Genomic DNA, 17,743 nt, shown 5'->3' with positions numbered 1-17,743 from the left:
AAATCAGATGCTGAAATTTGAATTAGTATAATCTACAGAATACTGTAAGAAAAGTTAAAGAATTTACAGAATATTTCATCAATGTCTCTTCTATGTAATAGCTCCAAACAGAAATTCACAGCCATTTCTGTACTGGCAACTGAGATTAATCTCCACCCCAGACTCACTTTTTCCCCAAATGAAAACTGTCATCTTTCTGATACTTCCTTAAAGGCTTTCCCTGGCTCAAATTTACTGCATCTATAACAGAGCTTGCAATCTGTGAAAGCCATTTAAGCTCCATTTCAAAAGTACCCCTGTAATCCTCCATGTCACTCACGTACCCGATTTAGGTATCGTTGTTTGACATGTATCCTGTCTAGTCTAGCAACTTCCCATTACATGGGTTCCTATTCATCTTCACCTGGCTGAAACCAGGTCCAAGCTCCCAGGTCTTGCATCTTGCACACTCAGTGCGCACCCAGCCTGCAGGTGCAGAGCCATTTTCCTGTGTATGTTATCTTGACAGTGTTCATTCTCTCTTAAACTTTTTAGTTGGTTCAGTTCACCCGTTAATGAAACACAGACCTTGAGGACTAGGGCTTAAACGCTCAGTGATAACAAAACATTCTATTTTCTGGTTTTCCTGCAGTCAGTGTTATGAGGTGCTCAGGCACGGGAGGGACACGGGAGAGCTCCAGGAGCTCCTTTTTCAACCAGCCTGGAGTTTTTTTAACCGATTCTCTGCTCCATCCAGAGAGACGGGATGGCTCTGTGGAGCAGCCGTGGCTCTGCGGGGGCTCATGGCAGGTGGGGTGTGGTGGCACAGCCGTGTCCCTGTCGCCAGCCTTTCCGCGGGCTCAGTGCAGGGATGTCACGGAGCAGCACGCCAGGGACTCGTCTCACGCGGCCTTGGCGACGGGACAGCGCTGTCCCGGGTTGGCTCCCTCAGGCGCGCTGCCCACTCTCAACATGGCCGCCGCGCCCGCTTCCAAAATGGCCGCCGCGGCGCCGCGCCCGCGCCGTAAAGCTGCGCGCCGTGCGCTCCATGGCCGCGGCTGCTCGGGGCATCTCTATGGCAGCGGGCGCTGCCCGGGCCCGGCGGCAGGAGGATGCCCCTAGCTGCCTACTGCTTCCTGAGGGCCGTGGGCAAGGGCAGCTACGGGGAGGTGAGCCTGGCGCGGCACCGCCAGGACCGCAAGCAGGTAGCGAGGGGCTGGGCCGCGGCGTACGGGCACGGCTCGGCGTGAGGGGAATGGCCGGGTTGGGTTGGGCTGGGGGTGCCGTGGCGTCTGGTTGGGCTGTGACCGGCACCCGGCTGTGGCCCGGCTTTGGCTGGTGGCCCTGAGCCATCCTGGGCATGACCAGGGACGTGGCATCCTGTCAGGGTGGGGCTGTGACCATCACCAGGTGTTGGCTGCAGCCACCTGAGCTGCTGTTTCTGTTCTCTTCCTTTGTCTATAAGAACTTTTATTAAAGGTGTGGAGAAGACTTCCCGGGAAGGTTTTGGTTGTGTCAGAGTAGAAGCACAAGCATTTTTGCTGGAAAACTGAAATAATCTGTCTTGTCAGGCCGAAGCAGAGGTGTTTGATAGGGAATGTGAGAGGGCAAAGGAACGGGGATGGAGAACATCCACAGAGCAGTGCCACAGGAACCTTGTGTGTGGGCCTTATGCCCGGGATTTTACTGCAGATGATGGGAGAATGTTTGTTCCCAGCAGGGATCAGAGGGTTTGTCCTTCCCGGATGAGAGCAGTTCCCTGGCTGGAATCCCGAGGTGAATCCCCATGACCTGTGGCTTGGGTAGCAGTGATGGCAGGACTTGTTCCCTCCAGGTCGTCACCACGGTGCATAGTCCAATGTCCTCAAAGAGTTGCTAACCTCATCCTAAAAGTAAACAGTGCATTGAGGTCACTTTCACTTGGATACAGGTCCTTGGATTTCATTGTCGTGCTGCTGGTCATTAACACTGCTGGGAGCCTTGCTTCCTGTTTGTGGTTGCACCATAAATATTTGGTGCAGTTTACTGTGTTTTATCTTTTGCCAACTTTTACAAATTTTCTTCTGTAGCACGATGACCAGGATTTTTTGTTGTGCCTTTGGCACAGTGCCACATATTCTGTGAAAGAAACTGTGTCTTATTAAAGCATATTTGCTGTTAACTGAGTGCTGGATTTTTTGTGGAGAAGGTCAAGTGGCTTTAAGTGTTTAACACAAAATGAAATGGAATTCGTACACAATTTGGTATCAAATAGGGTGGAAGAGCATTGCAATAGACTTCTGTAGAGAATCTTGCCAGAAAAACGGGCTCATTAAGCTAAATATAATCGATGCCAAGTTTAAATTAAGGCTAATATATGTGCTTTTTCCATTTTGGTAGTGTATTGTCTAAAAGATGCTGATATAAGCTTAAATGGTTTCCATGCCCAAAGATAGAATTGTAATTGACTTGTCACACAGAACACAGTAGTTGCAGCATTTCTGTTTTATTTTAAAGTCAGGTGATGCTGTACACAATTAGCTTTGTGATATTCCTCCTGGAAGCTTTGCATCATCACAGATTATATCCAGCAGGCTTCTGAAGCACAAAGTCAAGAGGTGCTGTGGATTTTCTGGGTAATTGGTTCCCTTGGTATATAGGGGCATCTCCTCAGCACTAATTAAATGTACTGGGCTAATTAGTAGGCCCAGCCTGGAGAGCAGACACTGAACCACCTCTGAGGATGCTAAAATTCAGCAAGTAAAAATATTTTAAAAGTTTTGATCTAAAACCTCTCTGATAAGAGCAGGGTCGAGTGTAACCATGACATGATTTTTCTGTGGAAAGCTGATGCCTTAAAGTGATTCCTACAAAATTTACATCAGGATAGGGCCAGGTCAGACCTAAATATTGGTGTTGTGGGTGGTGAAATGGATTTTATTGTCTCAGCTTCAGCTTCATGAATATTTTTGCTGAAACCTGAAATTCCTTAGAATTACATTTAATGTAGTACATAATAAGGAAGTAGATAACTTTTGTATGTAGCTTTGAAAAGTTCTTGACCCATCTTAATAAAGAATAAAAGAAATTTAGGAATGAGCATAAGGCCTTTTGTCTCTTTCAGATGACTTTTATCATTTGTTTGAATATGACTACATACTTTCCTTATGTATATTTAAGGTTACTATTGATGTGGCCTGTTTGAGAGTAACTGTGGTGCACAAACAGGTTTAAGGTTTAAAAGATGAATGACAGACACACTTAAAATGAGAGTGGGGAAAAAAAAAGATAAATGTGAACATTAGTCAGAAGAAAGCAAAACACCATAAAATTCCTGAGCAGAGTTGTATTCAGGTGGATGAATGGAACACACCTATTCCATTTTAATGGTGTAAGGATAGAAAAGAAGAAATTTTGCATAACTTTTAGCCATACTGCAGCCTCTGTGTAGAACAACGAGTGGAGATTTCAAATACTGCATTTGCTCTGAGGAATGCTTCCCTAGGCCTTCTGCAGTTACTTTCATCTCTTACCATACCCCTTGCCATGTCTTTTACAGTATGTCATCAAAAAGTTAAACCTTAGAAGTGCTTCCAGGCGTGAGAAGAGAGCAGCAGAACAAGAGGCACAGCTTCTGTCCCAGCTGAGACACCCCAACATCGTCACCTACAGAGAGTCCTGGCAGGGGGACGATGGCCACCTCTACATTGTGATGGGCTTCTGCGAGGGAGGAGACCTCTACCACAAACTCAAAGAGCAGAAGGGCAAACTCTTGCCTGAGAATCAGGTGGTGGAGTGGTTTGTCCAGATTGCCATGGCCCTGCAGGTACAATGAAGTGTAATTTTGTCACCTTCAGATATAAACTTAATTTGGCTTTTTATGCATTTAAAAATTCCAGCTAAACTGCAGCCTTTGGATTCCTGTTTGGCTGGGTTAGCATCTAAATACAATGGTTTTTAGCACATGAAAAATGGGTCATTGCAGTCAAATCAACTGTTTTAAGTAAGAAATTGCTGACTTATTTTATGTCCACGCCTCTGTAGCACAGTAGACAGTGGTTGCTTTCGGGGTGTTTGCAGCTCTTGTCTGAAGTGCTTCTCTGGTTTGAAAGTTTAGATTAAATTTACAAATGGTAGTTTTGGAAAAAAAAAAAAGATTATTTCAGAAGCATTTTGTGTTCAGTCTTTTTACTGCTGTTTTTAATGGTAAATTTAGACTATTAATTCATTATTTCTATTAAGCCTTATCCTCCTATTTTAAATTTGTAATTGAGGGTTATCAAACTTTAAAGGTAATTGTTACAGCAATGAAGACCAGATATAAATGTTAACACTAAAGAATAAGAAATTGGACAGAAAATTCTATCCTAAAGTTGGCAGCTGTGATCAAACATACACAAGTCTATGGTACTGCCTGTTCTTGTTTATTATGACTAATTTTCTCCCCTGTTTACACAAAACTCACATTATAATTTCCTCTGAAATTTTATACTTTGAACTAAGATTGTCAAGAAATGAAAGCAGCAGAAAGTGAGTTACAGTCTTAACTTTGCATTTTTATTTTCTCTTTTCTGCTGATTTACAAGAGTCATGCAGGGAGATTTGTTTAAAGCAGTGCCAGGTTTTGGGCCCCTGCCTGTATCAGTCACTTTTAATGTTATTTCAGTAATACTGTATTAGCAGGACACTCCTGACCTTGAGAGTGATTTATGTGTTTCTTCTGCTTTTGTGTTTTACCTCTTTCACTTGTGTAATGAAATTTTACTTTTTGGTGTAAAAGAACCAATTAGGAGTTAATTAACCCAATTTACATGTTGGTTTTTTTCCTCTAGTATTTACATGAAAAGCACATTCTGCACAGAGATCTTAAAACTCAGAATATTTTCCTGACACGAACAAATATAATCAAAGTGGGAGACCTGGGAATAGCCAGAGTGTTGGAAAACCAGTATGACATGGCCAGCACTCTCATAGGCACCCCGTACTACATGAGCCCTGAACTCTTTTCTAACAAACCCTACAACTACAAGGTACAGTATGAAAATGTCATTTCTCTTTTCTTAGGCACCTTATTTTATTTGTCTGAGAACATTACAATCTTATCTGTGGTTTTTGGTTTCTTACTGCTTCCAAGTCTTTTTAATCTTCCCAAAGACCGAACAAGAAAAATAGGAGAGAGATTTGTAGGAATGTTTATTTCTGGAACTGTGTTTGGGAATTCATAGCATGTGATGAGTTATCACAGCCAAGGTGTTCAGCAGGCTGCCTGTACCTCTCACAGCTGGAGAGATATGGAATGGGAACAGAATATCAGTCTGTGTTAGAGAGATGCACTTTCTAAATTTATTATATGCCAGTCAGGAGGTTTTACACTCAAAAGTTTATATTAGAAATAGCAGCAGCATTAAAAAACAAAAAAAGGAAAAGGAAATTTCTAAGGAGATGAATAAACGGTGGTACTGTGAATTTAAAATATGACAGAATAAAGCAAACATGTTCAGCTCTTGCTGTAAACCACACACAACTTAAATACGAGTGTCTGCAATGAGCGAGAGCTGAGGGGAAACTTCTTCCAATGAAAAATCAAGAATTTTCATTTACAGTCAGGGCAGATATTGTACTAAAAAAGGAAACAAGCAACTCCCCTTCCCTGAAAATAGCTAATTTCTACACTTCCTTTTGGAAAAAAATTGGGGATATTTGTAAGAAAATAGTTCACTTGATCAAAATTAAAAATAGAAGAGTGAGACTGAAGCCAAAGGTTTGCGTTGGAATTTGGGCTTAATTAGCTTAGTGCCATTAAAAGCCTCTTTGAAAGCAGGTGACTAAGTCCAAAGGTAAAACTTGTTCAACTAATAAGAAGTTCCCAAACATCTTCTCTTCCCCTTTTTTCAGTCTGATGTTTGGGCCTTGGGCTGCTGTGTTTATGAGATGGCTACACTGAAACACGCCTTCAATGCCAAGGACATGAACTCCTTGGCTTATCGAATTATTGAAGGGAAGGTAAAAACTCCTGAAATTTTTTATATGTGCTTGGATTTTCTATCTAGAAATTGAGATTATGTTTTCTAATTAGAAATATTGAATGGAGTTAAAACTACTTAAATGTAACATACATCATCATATGTAAGACTGTTGTTTCGTGGTGGTGTATGAAGTGATACCAGACCAAGGGAGTTGTTCCTTTGTAGATATGGCTAGAGTGTGTTGTTACCTCTTCATGTAAAGAATATACTGATTAATTTTCAAAGTTCTGAGATGACCTTCTTAATTTGCTTCTGGTTTTGCATAAACATTGCATAAAAACAAAATTAAAGTGTGATGCCATTTTCTTGTTATGTAAGATTAGCTTATTTAAGTGTCTTCTTGCTTTGGCATATAATGAAGTTAATATGGATTTATTTTATATAAATTTCTAAGCCTATTTACAGAACTTTTACTGTTCATGTTAATAAAATTAGGAACAGGTCTTAGACACACACTTGGAATTTCAATATTTTGTTTAACATGAAGCAGTTGGGTAACTTTCATGAGTCTATTTTTTATGCAGAGTATGTAAGTGACCATAATGGTCACACATAAACATTCTAGCAGTAGCCCCTGTTGATGAATATATTAAATAATATCAGGTTCCCTTTCCTTTCACAGCTGCCACCCATGCCAAAGGATTACAGCCCACAGCTGGTAGAAATAATACAAACTATGCTCAGTAAAAAACCTGAGGAACGACCTAGTGTGAAAAGCATCCTGCGACAGCCCTATATCAAACAACAGATTTCTTTGTTTTTGGAAGCCACAAAGGCGTAAGACATTTTCACTTGAGTGATTCTGTGCAAAATATTCATGTTATTGTTGTCTTTTTTTTTTTTTAAACTTTCCCCGGGTTTTGTAGCAGGATAAAAAAAATTTTGTTATGTGCAGCTACAAAGCATATGAACATGAGTTTATTTGAACTCTTTGAGAAATGTGAGGAATTAGAGTGGAAAGTAGTTTTTTCTGCAAATGCAGGATAAGACTGTGCAGTGCTTAGGAATACAGAATTGGTAGAAAAGACACACCTTTCCATATGGTTCTTGAGGGCATTTATCGTCTGGGAATTGAAAAACCAAGTTCCTTTTGATATACACTGATAATAATTATTTTTCTTAGTCAGGTTTAGTCAGTTGTTTTACTGCTTCCGGGTAGAACTGACCTTGGTGCTCTGCAGAACAAGTGTCTGTTGCTGGCAGAGTCTGAATCGTGTTTTTAAGCTCCTTTTCTAGAATTGAAAATGAGGGTGTTGTGCACAGTCTGTCGAAAAAGCACAGTATCTGATATGCTTTGTATGAGAGCTCTTTAGTGGAGTGGATTTTTTTTTAATTAGTATAATCTAAAGAAATATCTTACGACCTTGTTGATGGTGATTGAATGAGCAACTTTCATTTTCTTTACAGGAAAGCTGCTAGAAATCATAAGAAAACAGTGAATTCTAAACCTAAAGACCCTTGTTCTGTCATCTCAGCAAAGAATGAATCTCACAGCAGGAATGTTACACACCAAAACCACTCCTCTGAGCCAGCCAGGAAATACAAAGTTGTAAGATATGGGGTTTTTTACCTTAAAAAAGAAAAGCTAACAAAATGCAAATCCCTCTTGCTTTTTCTAGATAAAAACCTGAGTTTTATAAGTGCCTTGAGCATTCCTGAGAACATTAGGTCTGAATCCCAGCAATGTGTAAAATTTATATTAGGGAAGGAATTGTTTTTAGATAAGAGTGGAAGTAATTAAACAGCTGTGGATCAGTGAAGCTAATTGCAAGATCTGTGAGATGTTAACTAAACAACACCTGGTTTTATGTGAATTACTCTGGGAGTATTTGGGGTCAAATAATTTTTCAAGTATTTCATGACAAGTGGTAATAGGTTTTTCCAATCAAAAACATATATTTAAAAACTAATTATAGTCACAACCAAAGTTGTTTATTGTTGAAATTCTTTCCAGTGGTTAGAACAAACCTTTTATAATGGTTAATCCTGTGCATGTTTTTTTGTTTTCTGTAATAAGTCTGCTGTTCTGGGTTTGAGCTTTCAGTGTTGAAATACTGAATATACGTGGTAGAGTACATCTTTAAAACTCTTGGTGCTTGTTCCTCCCTTAGGGAAGAGCCAAGTGAGTACAACTTTTCTTTTATGGTCTTGGTGAAAAGTAGGTGTACTCCATGTGTATAAACCAATATCTGACACAGGTCATTTGCAAATCTGTATCTCTTTTAAAATGTGGATTTTTGACTTTTTTGAGGCTCCTAATCTGTTATTAATCATAACTTCCTTTCAGTTTATGTGCTCTGGTATGTTCCTGATTTTCCTTTGGTGCTTAGGGAATTCTTTCATATGTGTGTAAAACTCAGAAGATAATGACTTTTTTTGTTTTAATGCTAGGATGAAGAAGATTGCATCAGCAAATGTAAAGCCACCAAATTTTGTCCCTCAGAGAAACCAGCTGTTGAGTTGGAAAGAAAACCAAGCAAAAATGATCTGAACAGCTTGGGAGACTTCATAGCCACAGTCAGTGGAGTGAACATTGATATCTCCCTATCTGAAAGGATGAAGCATGGAAGTGAGAAGTGTGGCCGTGAGTGTATCCCAGAGAATAATAAAGCAAAACATCTACATATTCCAGACCATTCTAAAACAACATCTAATAACCCACCAATTAAGGAAGATAGACAACAGCAAAGAGCAAAACAGGCTTTTAAAGCTGAAAGTGTTGAGTCTAAGCCGTCTTCTGTTGATTCTGTAGAAGATGATGACGACACTTTGAAACTCCTGGAGCCTGTGTCAAAAGACCAAAAGCAACCTGACCTGGTAGTGCATTTATGCTTATTTGAAGTAGATTGAACCAGTGCCCAGCTCTTAAAATTTAGAGAGCTGCTGCACATGTTTTTCTGTTAAAGTAGGATGCTGCTGATGCAATTATTGAGATTCTTAAGTAGTTAGGAGCCTTGGTTTCAGATTTGCAAAGGCACTCTGGTGAAATAGTTTTGGGATTGCATCTATTTAGAGGATTGCAATTCTGGTTTTATGGAGGAAAATATTTGCTTTTCCAGCTGAGAACAGACAGGGTAAGAATAATTTTGTAACTTTTGTTCTATGTAGTAAATAGGCCTGAATAATCTTGTTTTGGGTAGGGGACTAATTGGTGGTGATTGTCTTTTTGCTGCATTTTGGTCTACCATGAGAGTTTTAATGAGAAATCATTATTTATTTTAGAGCTTGGATTCTACTGACAAGCTGCTAGCACCCTTAGTTCCTGTTGTAATTCAAGTAAGTGTCCTTCTTTGAAGGTTTAGCTACTAAAGATGCTGGGGCAGCAGGTATTTTATCTGTCTATCAAGTAGGACTTTATTGTGGTTATACCTGTGCTATGTTAAGGTGGTTGCTGTCCAAATAGTAAAGTGGCCTGTTTTGATTTTTTTTTTTTAAGTGTGTGTGTAGATCTGGAAATGACATGCCTGCATTTTTTTTTGAATGCTTTTGCTTATTAGGATGATGTCAGTCATGGAGCTTCAGGAGATGCTCAGGGAAAAATGACCTTCCACTTGCAGCCTCACAGCTCTGTCAGTGAACCCTCTCTCTCACAGCAGCAGCAGAAGAGAGAGCTTGCTGAAGGCTGCTCAGAGAAGGTGCAGATACTAGAAAAATACCTCTCCTCTTTCCTTTAAGACTCCTGTGTTTTTCTTCTTTAAACGTGGGACCTATTTTCTAAAAAATGGTGGGTGTTTTAATGCTGTTCTTGTTTCATGTGTGTCTGTATAACTTCATCGGTAACAAATGCAGATCACTGAAGGTGGCTGTTAGAAGCAGCCTGAGTAAATCTGCAAATCCTAATAACCCTCACAGGGATGAGGTGGGTGTGCCAGATGGGCTGTGCCTTTGCTGGGCTGCAGTCTTTCCTAGGAAATTCTATCAGGATTTCTCACTGTGACTACAAGTTAGTACCTCTGTGGATAAGGCTACTTGTGGTGGGTAGTAGTTTAGCAGTGCTTTAGAACAGATGTGTAAGGGCTGCCCTGAGCTTCTGAGTGCAAACTGTAGGAAGAAAATCTTGGCATGCATATAGGATAGAACTCCTGTCAAGTCTTCCACACTGAGCAGGGAGGTTTATTTGGGAAAGGCACTGGCTACACAAGGCTAGAGAAGAGGGTGATTGGTGATTGATAACCTTTCTCTTTGGGTTTTGCTGTTTGGGGGTGGGGACGGTTGTTGCAAAGGCATTGGCTGAAAAATAGTCTGGGAGAAAGGAGAAAAGATATAGGGATGGAGAGAAAGGAAATGGATGCAAGCAGAGATGTGGAGAAGGAAGGATCAAGCTGGGAAATGTGAAGAGGTTACAATAGGATTCAAACTCTCTGGCATCCAGCTTTACCATGCAAGAATGTCTTCTAGATTGCAGAGTACTTGAACTTTTAATTAAAAAGAAAAAAATTCTTGTTCACTTCTCTGTCAAGTTCAGAGCAGTTTCTCCTTGGCCTCTACCTGATGTGACCCCAAAGACAGCCCAGAGGGGTGCAGGGCACCCTGAGCCTGCAGACAGTGCCAAACCCAGTCAAGCAGCCATTCCAAAGGTTAGTGATGAATACCGTCTGCTTGTTTTTGTCTCATTCCTTCTGAGCAGTTCATTCCATGAGTGGGTGCATAGTGAGTGAAGAAATGTGTAGTAGCTTCCTACCTCATGAAAGCCCTGTCAAGCACCTGCTCAGTGTGGCATGAGCCTCACTGAGCCTTGAAGGTCAGAAGCCTGTTTTCTAGAGTTCAGATTGGTCTCATTGAAGACAGCTTTGTAATAAATAATTAAGCATTAAATAATAGCTCTTTATCCCATGCCACTTGAAAAGGATTTTTTGCTTAATAGGTAATTAGATAACAAAAGCCATAATGGTGATGGTAAATTAATATCAAATTATCTTCCTTTGAAGGAGCGGCCCTTGTCAGCAAGAGAACGGAGGAGGCTGAAACAGTCTCGGGAGATGCTTCCCTCTGGTAATTTTTATGTTTACATGTTAGTATTTTATATATAAATAGGCTAATAACTTCTTTGTGAAGAAATGATAACTTCTTGTCTGTTCTTCACTGCCATCCTCAGAAAGATGCACTAAGGGTCTAGTTCTGTGTTAAATAAAAATTTCTGTTAACATGTCTGTATTCTTCTGCTTCTTAGTTATGTTCAATTGTGTCCTCTGTTGATAACTTGTCTTTGAAATGTACATGAAACATAGAATACTCACTTCCAGACAGAAGCTTCAATGTTTTCTCTTAGCAGAATACCTCCCTGCCTGTCTTCTGCCAGGTGATAGACTTTTTCTTGCATGAGCCTGAAACTAATTCAGAATACAGTTGAGCTTAATTGTAAATATTGTCAAAATGTCATCCTTCCAGTGGTTCCAGCAAGACAATCATTAAATGGTGCAGTAGTTGAAGTGAAATCACTTGTGGAAAATTGTGTTAAAGTTCCTCAGTCCTCATCAGATCCCAGTATTTCTCAGGTAAACTTTGTCAAAAGTATTTCTTCCATGTAAGAACAATAATTTATGCCATACTGCTGAATTACTTTCAGTTATTAGCATTTTTGTCATTTATTCCCTCTTCCCTTAGAGAAAGAAAGAAGCCTGTTGCCTGTCTGATGATGAGTTAAGCTCTTCCACAAGCTCTACAGACAAGTCTGATGGTGATTCCAAGGAGAGGTAAGGATTTTGTTTAATACTGTGCAAGAATTTTCACTGCTATACTGGACTTAGACTTGGGGTGGAAAAAAAATGGCTTTCACACTTTGTATAGTGAGTGATTGAAGAAGTATGTGATGCATAAAGGAAAACAGCTCCATTGAACTACTGTCTCTCTGTGACTATACGCTTCCCATGCTGAACTTTCTGGGCCATGTGATTGCGTACTTCTGGTTTTTGTGAACTGTAGCTTCCCAGGAAACCAATCTTCCAGCACCAAAGGACATCTGCTGTCAAGATGCATTAAAAGCACAAGTTAAAAGGTGCCAGTGTGCTTCCTTTCCACTGTAAATGAGGCTGAATTTATTTCTGATTTTTGTCAGTGTAAGCAGCTTTCAAATGATGCAATTTGTTGCATTACCAAAGTCAGCAGTGGCCAGTAGGATTGTGGAGTTTTGTGGTGACCGAGCTCTGAGCCTTTGTTAGATGAAATAGTACTGATGTTGCTATTGATAAAACTGCACTACAACAAGTAATTTAACATGGAACACTTACTAGGACCTCTCTAAACTTACTAAAAGTCCTTGGAATGCAGGGTGGAAGTTGCATTATGATGGTGACTGAATTATTTCTTCCTTCTCTCCTAGGAAAAGCAATGTGAATGAAATGAATGACTTGGTGCAGCTGATGACATGGACACTGAAAATGGACTCCAAGGAGAACTCTGAGTGCTGTGTAACCTCGACCCCAGCCCCAGAGTTTAAATTAAATAGGAAATACCGAGATACTTTGATTTTGCATGGAAAATCACCAGATGAATCAGAGGAATTAAAAATGGAAGACATTCCTTCAGGTCTGTTGCTCTAGGATTCTGTGGTAATACTTCGAGTCATCCTGTATTCTTCTGCAGAGTATGAAAATTGTCTGTACTGAAAGTAATTACTACTGCACTGATTTTTTGATTGTATTCTATTTTTAACAGATATGTTATCCGTCCCCTGCAAGATTAGGAGAATGGTTGAAATCCTGAGATCTGATGTGGTGCAAGGATTGGGAGTGAAACTTCTTGAGAAGGTGTACAGAATCATGGAAGAAGATGATGAAGCGAAAAGAGAGGTGAATGTCTTTCATAATTAAATTGTTTATTTATAAACCTAGATAAATGAGCAGGGTCTTTACCCTATTGAGATAGGTAAACCTTGATTCCAAAAAGTCCTTATGTAGTCAGGGGCAGGCAAGGGCCTAAGTATATTGTAATTTTCACTCTTAAATTTGATTCCAGATGTAGACTATGTTCAACTGCAACTTCTTCAGAAACCTTCAGAGCCTTAGAATTGTAGCATGGTCCCTGAGTTTGGGAAGATGCAAGGGATGCACATTATTTTACTCAGTGCTGTTTCCCCAGTAATAACATCTTCTGTCTCTCAAATTTTTGCCTTCACGTTACTTGCCTCATGCCCCTTATGTCCAAAATAAGAAATAGTTTAACGTCAATCCCCAATAGAGGTGAATGAGCAATACCTCCAGCTCCTTTGATTCAAAACTTGGTTACACTTACCCATACAGTATTTGATTTGTAACCTATGAAGATCTTACATTTTAAATTTTTGGGTGGGATTTGGAAGTCTCTTGCTTTTAGACAACAATGACTTTCATTTTTCTTCTCTCCCATCTACATTGCCAAGCTTCACATGCTGATTTCAGCTGAGTGCTTTGGTATTTTTTGTTAACATTTTGACAGCTCCTGCTTTTTTTTCAGTGTCAGTAATGTTGTGGGTTTTGTTTTGTGTGTCTGAACAGCTGCAGTTGCGGGAGCACATGGGAGATAAGTACGTGAGTTACAGTGCGAAGGCTCGGCACCTGAAATTTCTTGAAGAAAATGTGAAGCTCTGACCAGAATCTTTTCCTTGGAGAAAAGAACTGTTTTCTAGCTCTTTTGATAGACTGGACCAGCTTAAAAAGCACGTTTATCCGTTGATCTCCTTTGCTGGAATAAGGAGGTGAACTTGCAGAAACAGTTTGTAGTAGTATTTTTCATGTTAAAATGTGAACCAGGCTATCACTTTCTCAAAAGAGAAACTGTTTAGTTTAGTTTTTATTCTCTTAATGAAACTTTAAAAAGCTTTTCATAGATGCAAGTAGGGGTGGATACCAAGTTTTGTATACTAAGGAGTGTCAGAAAAGATTATGTTCTGGTTTGAATTTATCATAGCAAAAGGTTTTTGGTATGGTCTCATACTAAATACAGTAACAAAATCTCTGCCAAGGCTCTGGTGTGATAAGCTAGAAGCTATTACATCAGATAGTTGTGAAAATTTAGCATGAAGAGACAACTACTAATTTTTGTAGAACTTAAGATCCTCAGGGTTCTGTAAATTGCCAAGTCCAAGTGCTGAAGGAGGCAGCTGTACTGCTTGTAAGGAGACACTTTGCTCTTGTGTTTTGTTGCTCAGGCAGTCACCAAGGTGGGGGAAAGTTATTTGGTAACTGGGTAAAATAAGTCTGAAAATGTTTGAAAGGAATGCAGCCATGGTTACCATGGTCCCAGCTAGAACAATCCCTTTGCCTTACAAATACTAATTCCTTTTAGGAATGAAAGTGCCCAAGACAAAGATAAAACCCCTATTTCTCTTTGTTTGCATCCAGAGTATCTCACTACAGCCCCAAGGCATTGTTGTGTACCATCCCTACAGAAAACACGTTTTTTTAAATAATAAAGAAGTCAAAGGGAACGAATTTGTAAAATAAAATTATAAATGAACAACCTCTCTCTTTTCCTGCCTGTAGCTGAAATACTGTAACCTCCAGCACCTGTGAGGGAGGTTACTGACATGACAGTAGAAAAAAAAATACCAAACCTATGGATCTTACATGCTCAAGTTACAATGTTTCAAGAGCTGTATTGTTACTTGCTCTTCCCAGGGAAATTTATTCTAAACAAAAACTGCCCCTCTGCAGTCTCCTATCCTAGAACAGTTATTTTCAGAACTGTGGGGTATGTACCATTTCACAGTATTTGTTACAACCTGGCACTAGTGACAGCTTGTTTTACACATAGTTGGACAGCTGTTTATTATCTTTTAGGCTATGGCAACAGCTTAACTAGAATTCATTTGATTCACTGTGTTCCTTTTTAGTGAAATACTTGAGGTGTGACCTCCAGTAGCCTTCTGAAATAATTCCCCTCATCCCTGCGTTCCCAGTGACTTCCCAGCGACTGAAACTCCAGACCTAATTTCAAGCCTTCATGCTCCCTGCAGAGCTTGGTTGTACTCATGGTAGTATACAAAGTACTAAGAAAAAAACCCAAACACTAAGCCAAGAAGTATTACTCAGTGGAAATTAATTTAACAAAATTTAACAAAGTAACAGCGTGAAGAACCATCATTTTTAGCTTTTAGCATGTCTCTTTGGCTTCCTGTCTGCTGCCTTCTTCTCTTCCGTGCCCGACTCCTGGACAGGCAGCCACTTGAGGGGATTGCGGCGGTACATGGGCCACGGAGGGAGCGTCAGCTGAGGGCAAAGGAGTGGAGTCAGAATGTGGACACTGAGATGCCGAAGAGCTGCTCTGTACAGCTTCTTAGGAAAATCTTCATCCCTAACTAATTATCTATTAGTCCTAAGAAAACTCATTTACAGTTTACGTTGCAAAGTCATACTAAGTATGTGACCAAAGCAGCCCAGGTCATTGCAAGGAGGAGGACAGCACCCACTCTGAAGGAAAAAGGACACCCCGGACTCCTGAGGTGACACCAGCATTCCAGCACCTCCAAGACTGCATTGAGACCCTCTCCTTGCCTGGCATCACGGGTAAGTAACTGCAGCCAGATGGACTAAGGGATGTTTAAGTAAGGAGCAGATGGATGATGATGCCAGAGAATTACAGTGGCTTTTCAAACAGTGGAATGTGTGTGTGTGGCTTGAGTAGAGATTGGTCAAATCGGGTTTTATCTGAATGCTTGAAAGGTATAAGAACCACGTGTAAAACTGAATTGGGAATGCCCCAATAGGAGTGGGACACCTCTCATGCATGGAGATAAGGAATTACTTGTGCAATTCCATACTCTGCCTCCTTGTCTCTCTCCTCAGGCAGCAGGGAACAGCTGCAAAGTTTTCATGACAAGCTGCTACTGCACAGAAAGCCTCCCTGTCCTTTCTGTTAACTATGCTGCCAGCTGGACTTAAAACTAACTTTTAACTGAAATGAAATATGAACTCAAAGGTGGTATTAAATTGCAAAAATCCTGCTAGCATTTCAAAAAAAGCACTTAGTGGCCTGCAGAGCACTTTATGCAGATCAAAGGAAGTACAAATATGTATTAATAAATCTGAATTACATAGCAAACATTAGTCTGCTGACAGCCCCTCAATTTAACAATTACTCCAGATTAAATAGTGCATGTATTTTTTGGTTTGGGGAAAAAACATTCTTACCAAACATGATAAAGCAAATCCGGCCATAACTATGTAGACAGTCCATCCAAACTGTTCAGTGATGTATCCATAGATGAAACCAATTACCTGGAAAATATAATTTAGAAAAAATCAAACTTTAAATGAAGAAAAGCATTTCCCATGACATGATTAAGTTGCAGGGAGTGGATTTAGGTAAGAAAATAAAAGTTTTTCAAAAGCACAGTTCATACATCTTTCTAACCGTTTCAAAATTGCAGGCCAACAATGAAAGTAAAAGATGGGAAGAAGAAAATTTTTAAGCCACGACAGTCCCTCTGACTTTGTTTAAAGCTTTTAGTGACCCGAAACAGTAAGAAAAATATTTGTAAGATCAGAAAACAAAATAGTCTTTTATGTTCTCACCCACAGGTCTACTATACTTACTGCAGAGACAAGAATGATTCCTTGAAAAATCTGTTCTGCTAATTTTTGGCCTTTGTAGTCCTGTGGAAAGAGACTCTTTTTAGTCAGTGATTTAAAACACAAACCTGCCCACTTAACTTTTCAGGTTAGATCCTACAGTCTACCTGACCATGGGTTCTCAGCATTTTTGTTCAACTTTCAAACCAGATTGGAATTATTTTTCTTACAGTGTCTGTAAACACCTCCTCTGCAGGCTTGACCACATCACCTAGAAACAGAAGCAAGCACTGTCTGACCAGGGTAGGTAATGCAAGTTCAAAATATCATTGCAGTCAGCTTAACATCACTAAGTAAAAGCTGTATCACCACAGAAGAGGGGGTGCCTGAGAAGGCACCTGTGTTTTGGAGATGACTGACATATCAATATCAAGGTGGGTGCCAACAGGATGCTGCCAGACTCTCCTCAGTGGTGCCCAGCGACAGGATGAGGAGCAATGGCCATAAACTAAGACACATGAAGTTCTACCTCAGCAGAAGGAAGAATTTTATGTTGAGGATGGCAGAGCACTGGGACAGGCTACCTCGAGAGGTCATGGAGTCCCTCTCTCTGGAGACATTCCAAATCCACCTGGATGCGTTCCTGCTCCAGGTGATCCTGCCTTGGCAGGGCTGGACTGGATGATCTCTAATGGTTCCTTCCAAACCCAGCTAATTTATGTTTGCATGACGTTAGAAAACGTGGCTCTCTGGAGGACACATTCCCTTCTGTCTGCCTCTAGCACAGGCAGGAAAGCACAGAGAAGGCTTCCCTTACACACAGCTGCGTAGTACCATCCCTTTACAGCACTTCAAAGTCCCAACTCCCAGGTCAAAAACCGGAATTACATGGATTCATCCTGCATCCCCCTAGTCGTGCCTCGTACACGGGTGCCAAGACCGCGCAGGGGCCGCTGAGCCCGCGTCCGGCCGTGTCGCCGGGCGGGCAGGGGACACTAAAACCCGCGTCCGGCCGTGTCGCCCGCACTGCCCCGGTGCCGAGGCCCGGGCGGGCCCTACCATCTGCGTGGGGATGGAGCGGAACACGCTCAGCATGGCGGCGGCGCCTCTCCGGCTTCTTCCCGCTCCTCTTCGCAGCCGTCTCCTGGCTCCCGGTCGGGGCCCTGCTGTTCGTGGGTTGCGGCGCGGCCTCCCCGCGGCTACCGGCGCTGGTCGCGGCGGAGCGGAAGGCGGCTGCTGAGCTGGCCGGAAGCACGCCCCGTCCGACCCGCC

The 17,743-nt window shown here is 41.0% G+C and overlaps 2 protein-coding genes across 4 annotated transcripts; one reads left to right on the top strand and one right to left on the bottom strand.

Moving 5' to 3' along the window:
- The first annotated feature begins 1,008 nt into the window (after nucleotides 1–1,008).
- On the top strand, nucleotides 1,009–14,422 carry NEK4 (NIMA related kinase 4). 3 transcript variants are annotated; one of them, XM_048316240.1, is made up of 16 exons: nucleotides 1,009–1,148; nucleotides 3,518–3,784; nucleotides 4,791–4,988; nucleotides 5,854–5,961; nucleotides 6,607–6,761; nucleotides 7,392–7,533; nucleotides 8,376–8,801; nucleotides 9,207–9,260; nucleotides 9,482–9,619; nucleotides 10,445–10,561; nucleotides 10,913–10,976; nucleotides 11,373–11,479; nucleotides 11,589–11,677; nucleotides 12,304–12,509; nucleotides 12,639–12,772; nucleotides 13,457–14,422. In XM_048316240.1, exons 1-16 carry the CDS (start codon nucleotides 1,092–1,094, stop codon nucleotides 13,547–13,549), a joined length of 2,355 nt encoding a protein of 784 aa, XP_048172197.1. In that variant the 5' UTR covers nucleotides 1,009–1,091; the 3' UTR covers nucleotides 13,550–14,422. The 3 variants fall into 3 exon arrangements, with proteins under 3 accessions (XP_048172197.1, XP_048172196.1, XP_048172198.1); XM_048316239.1 differs by having other exon boundaries at nucleotides 1,009–1,184; XM_048316241.1 differs by lacking the exon at nucleotides 9,207–9,260 and having other exon boundaries at nucleotides 1,009–1,184.
- Nucleotides 14,423–14,982: 560 nt separating this feature from the next.
- On the bottom strand, nucleotides 14,983–17,722 carry SPCS1 (signal peptidase complex subunit 1). Its single transcript, XM_048316244.1, has 4 exons — nucleotides 17,531–17,722; nucleotides 16,496–16,555; nucleotides 16,091–16,177; nucleotides 14,983–15,169 (listed from the first exon to the last, which is right to left on the bottom strand). The coding sequence occupies exons 1-4, from the start codon at nucleotides 17,564–17,566 to the stop codon at nucleotides 15,047–15,049; spliced, it is 306 nt and encodes a 101-aa protein (XP_048172201.1). The 5' UTR covers nucleotides 17,567–17,722; the 3' UTR covers nucleotides 14,983–15,046.
- Nucleotides 17,723–17,743: the final 21 nt, after the last annotated feature.

The sequence above is a fragment of the Corvus hawaiiensis genome, chromosome 11 (genome assembly GCF_020740725.1).
Source record: "Corvus hawaiiensis isolate bCorHaw1 chromosome 11, bCorHaw1.pri.cur, whole genome shotgun sequence".
NCBI lineage: Eukaryota > Metazoa > Chordata > Aves > Passeriformes > Corvidae > Corvus > Corvus hawaiiensis.
This window is presented reverse-complemented; position numbering and strand designations above follow the sequence as displayed.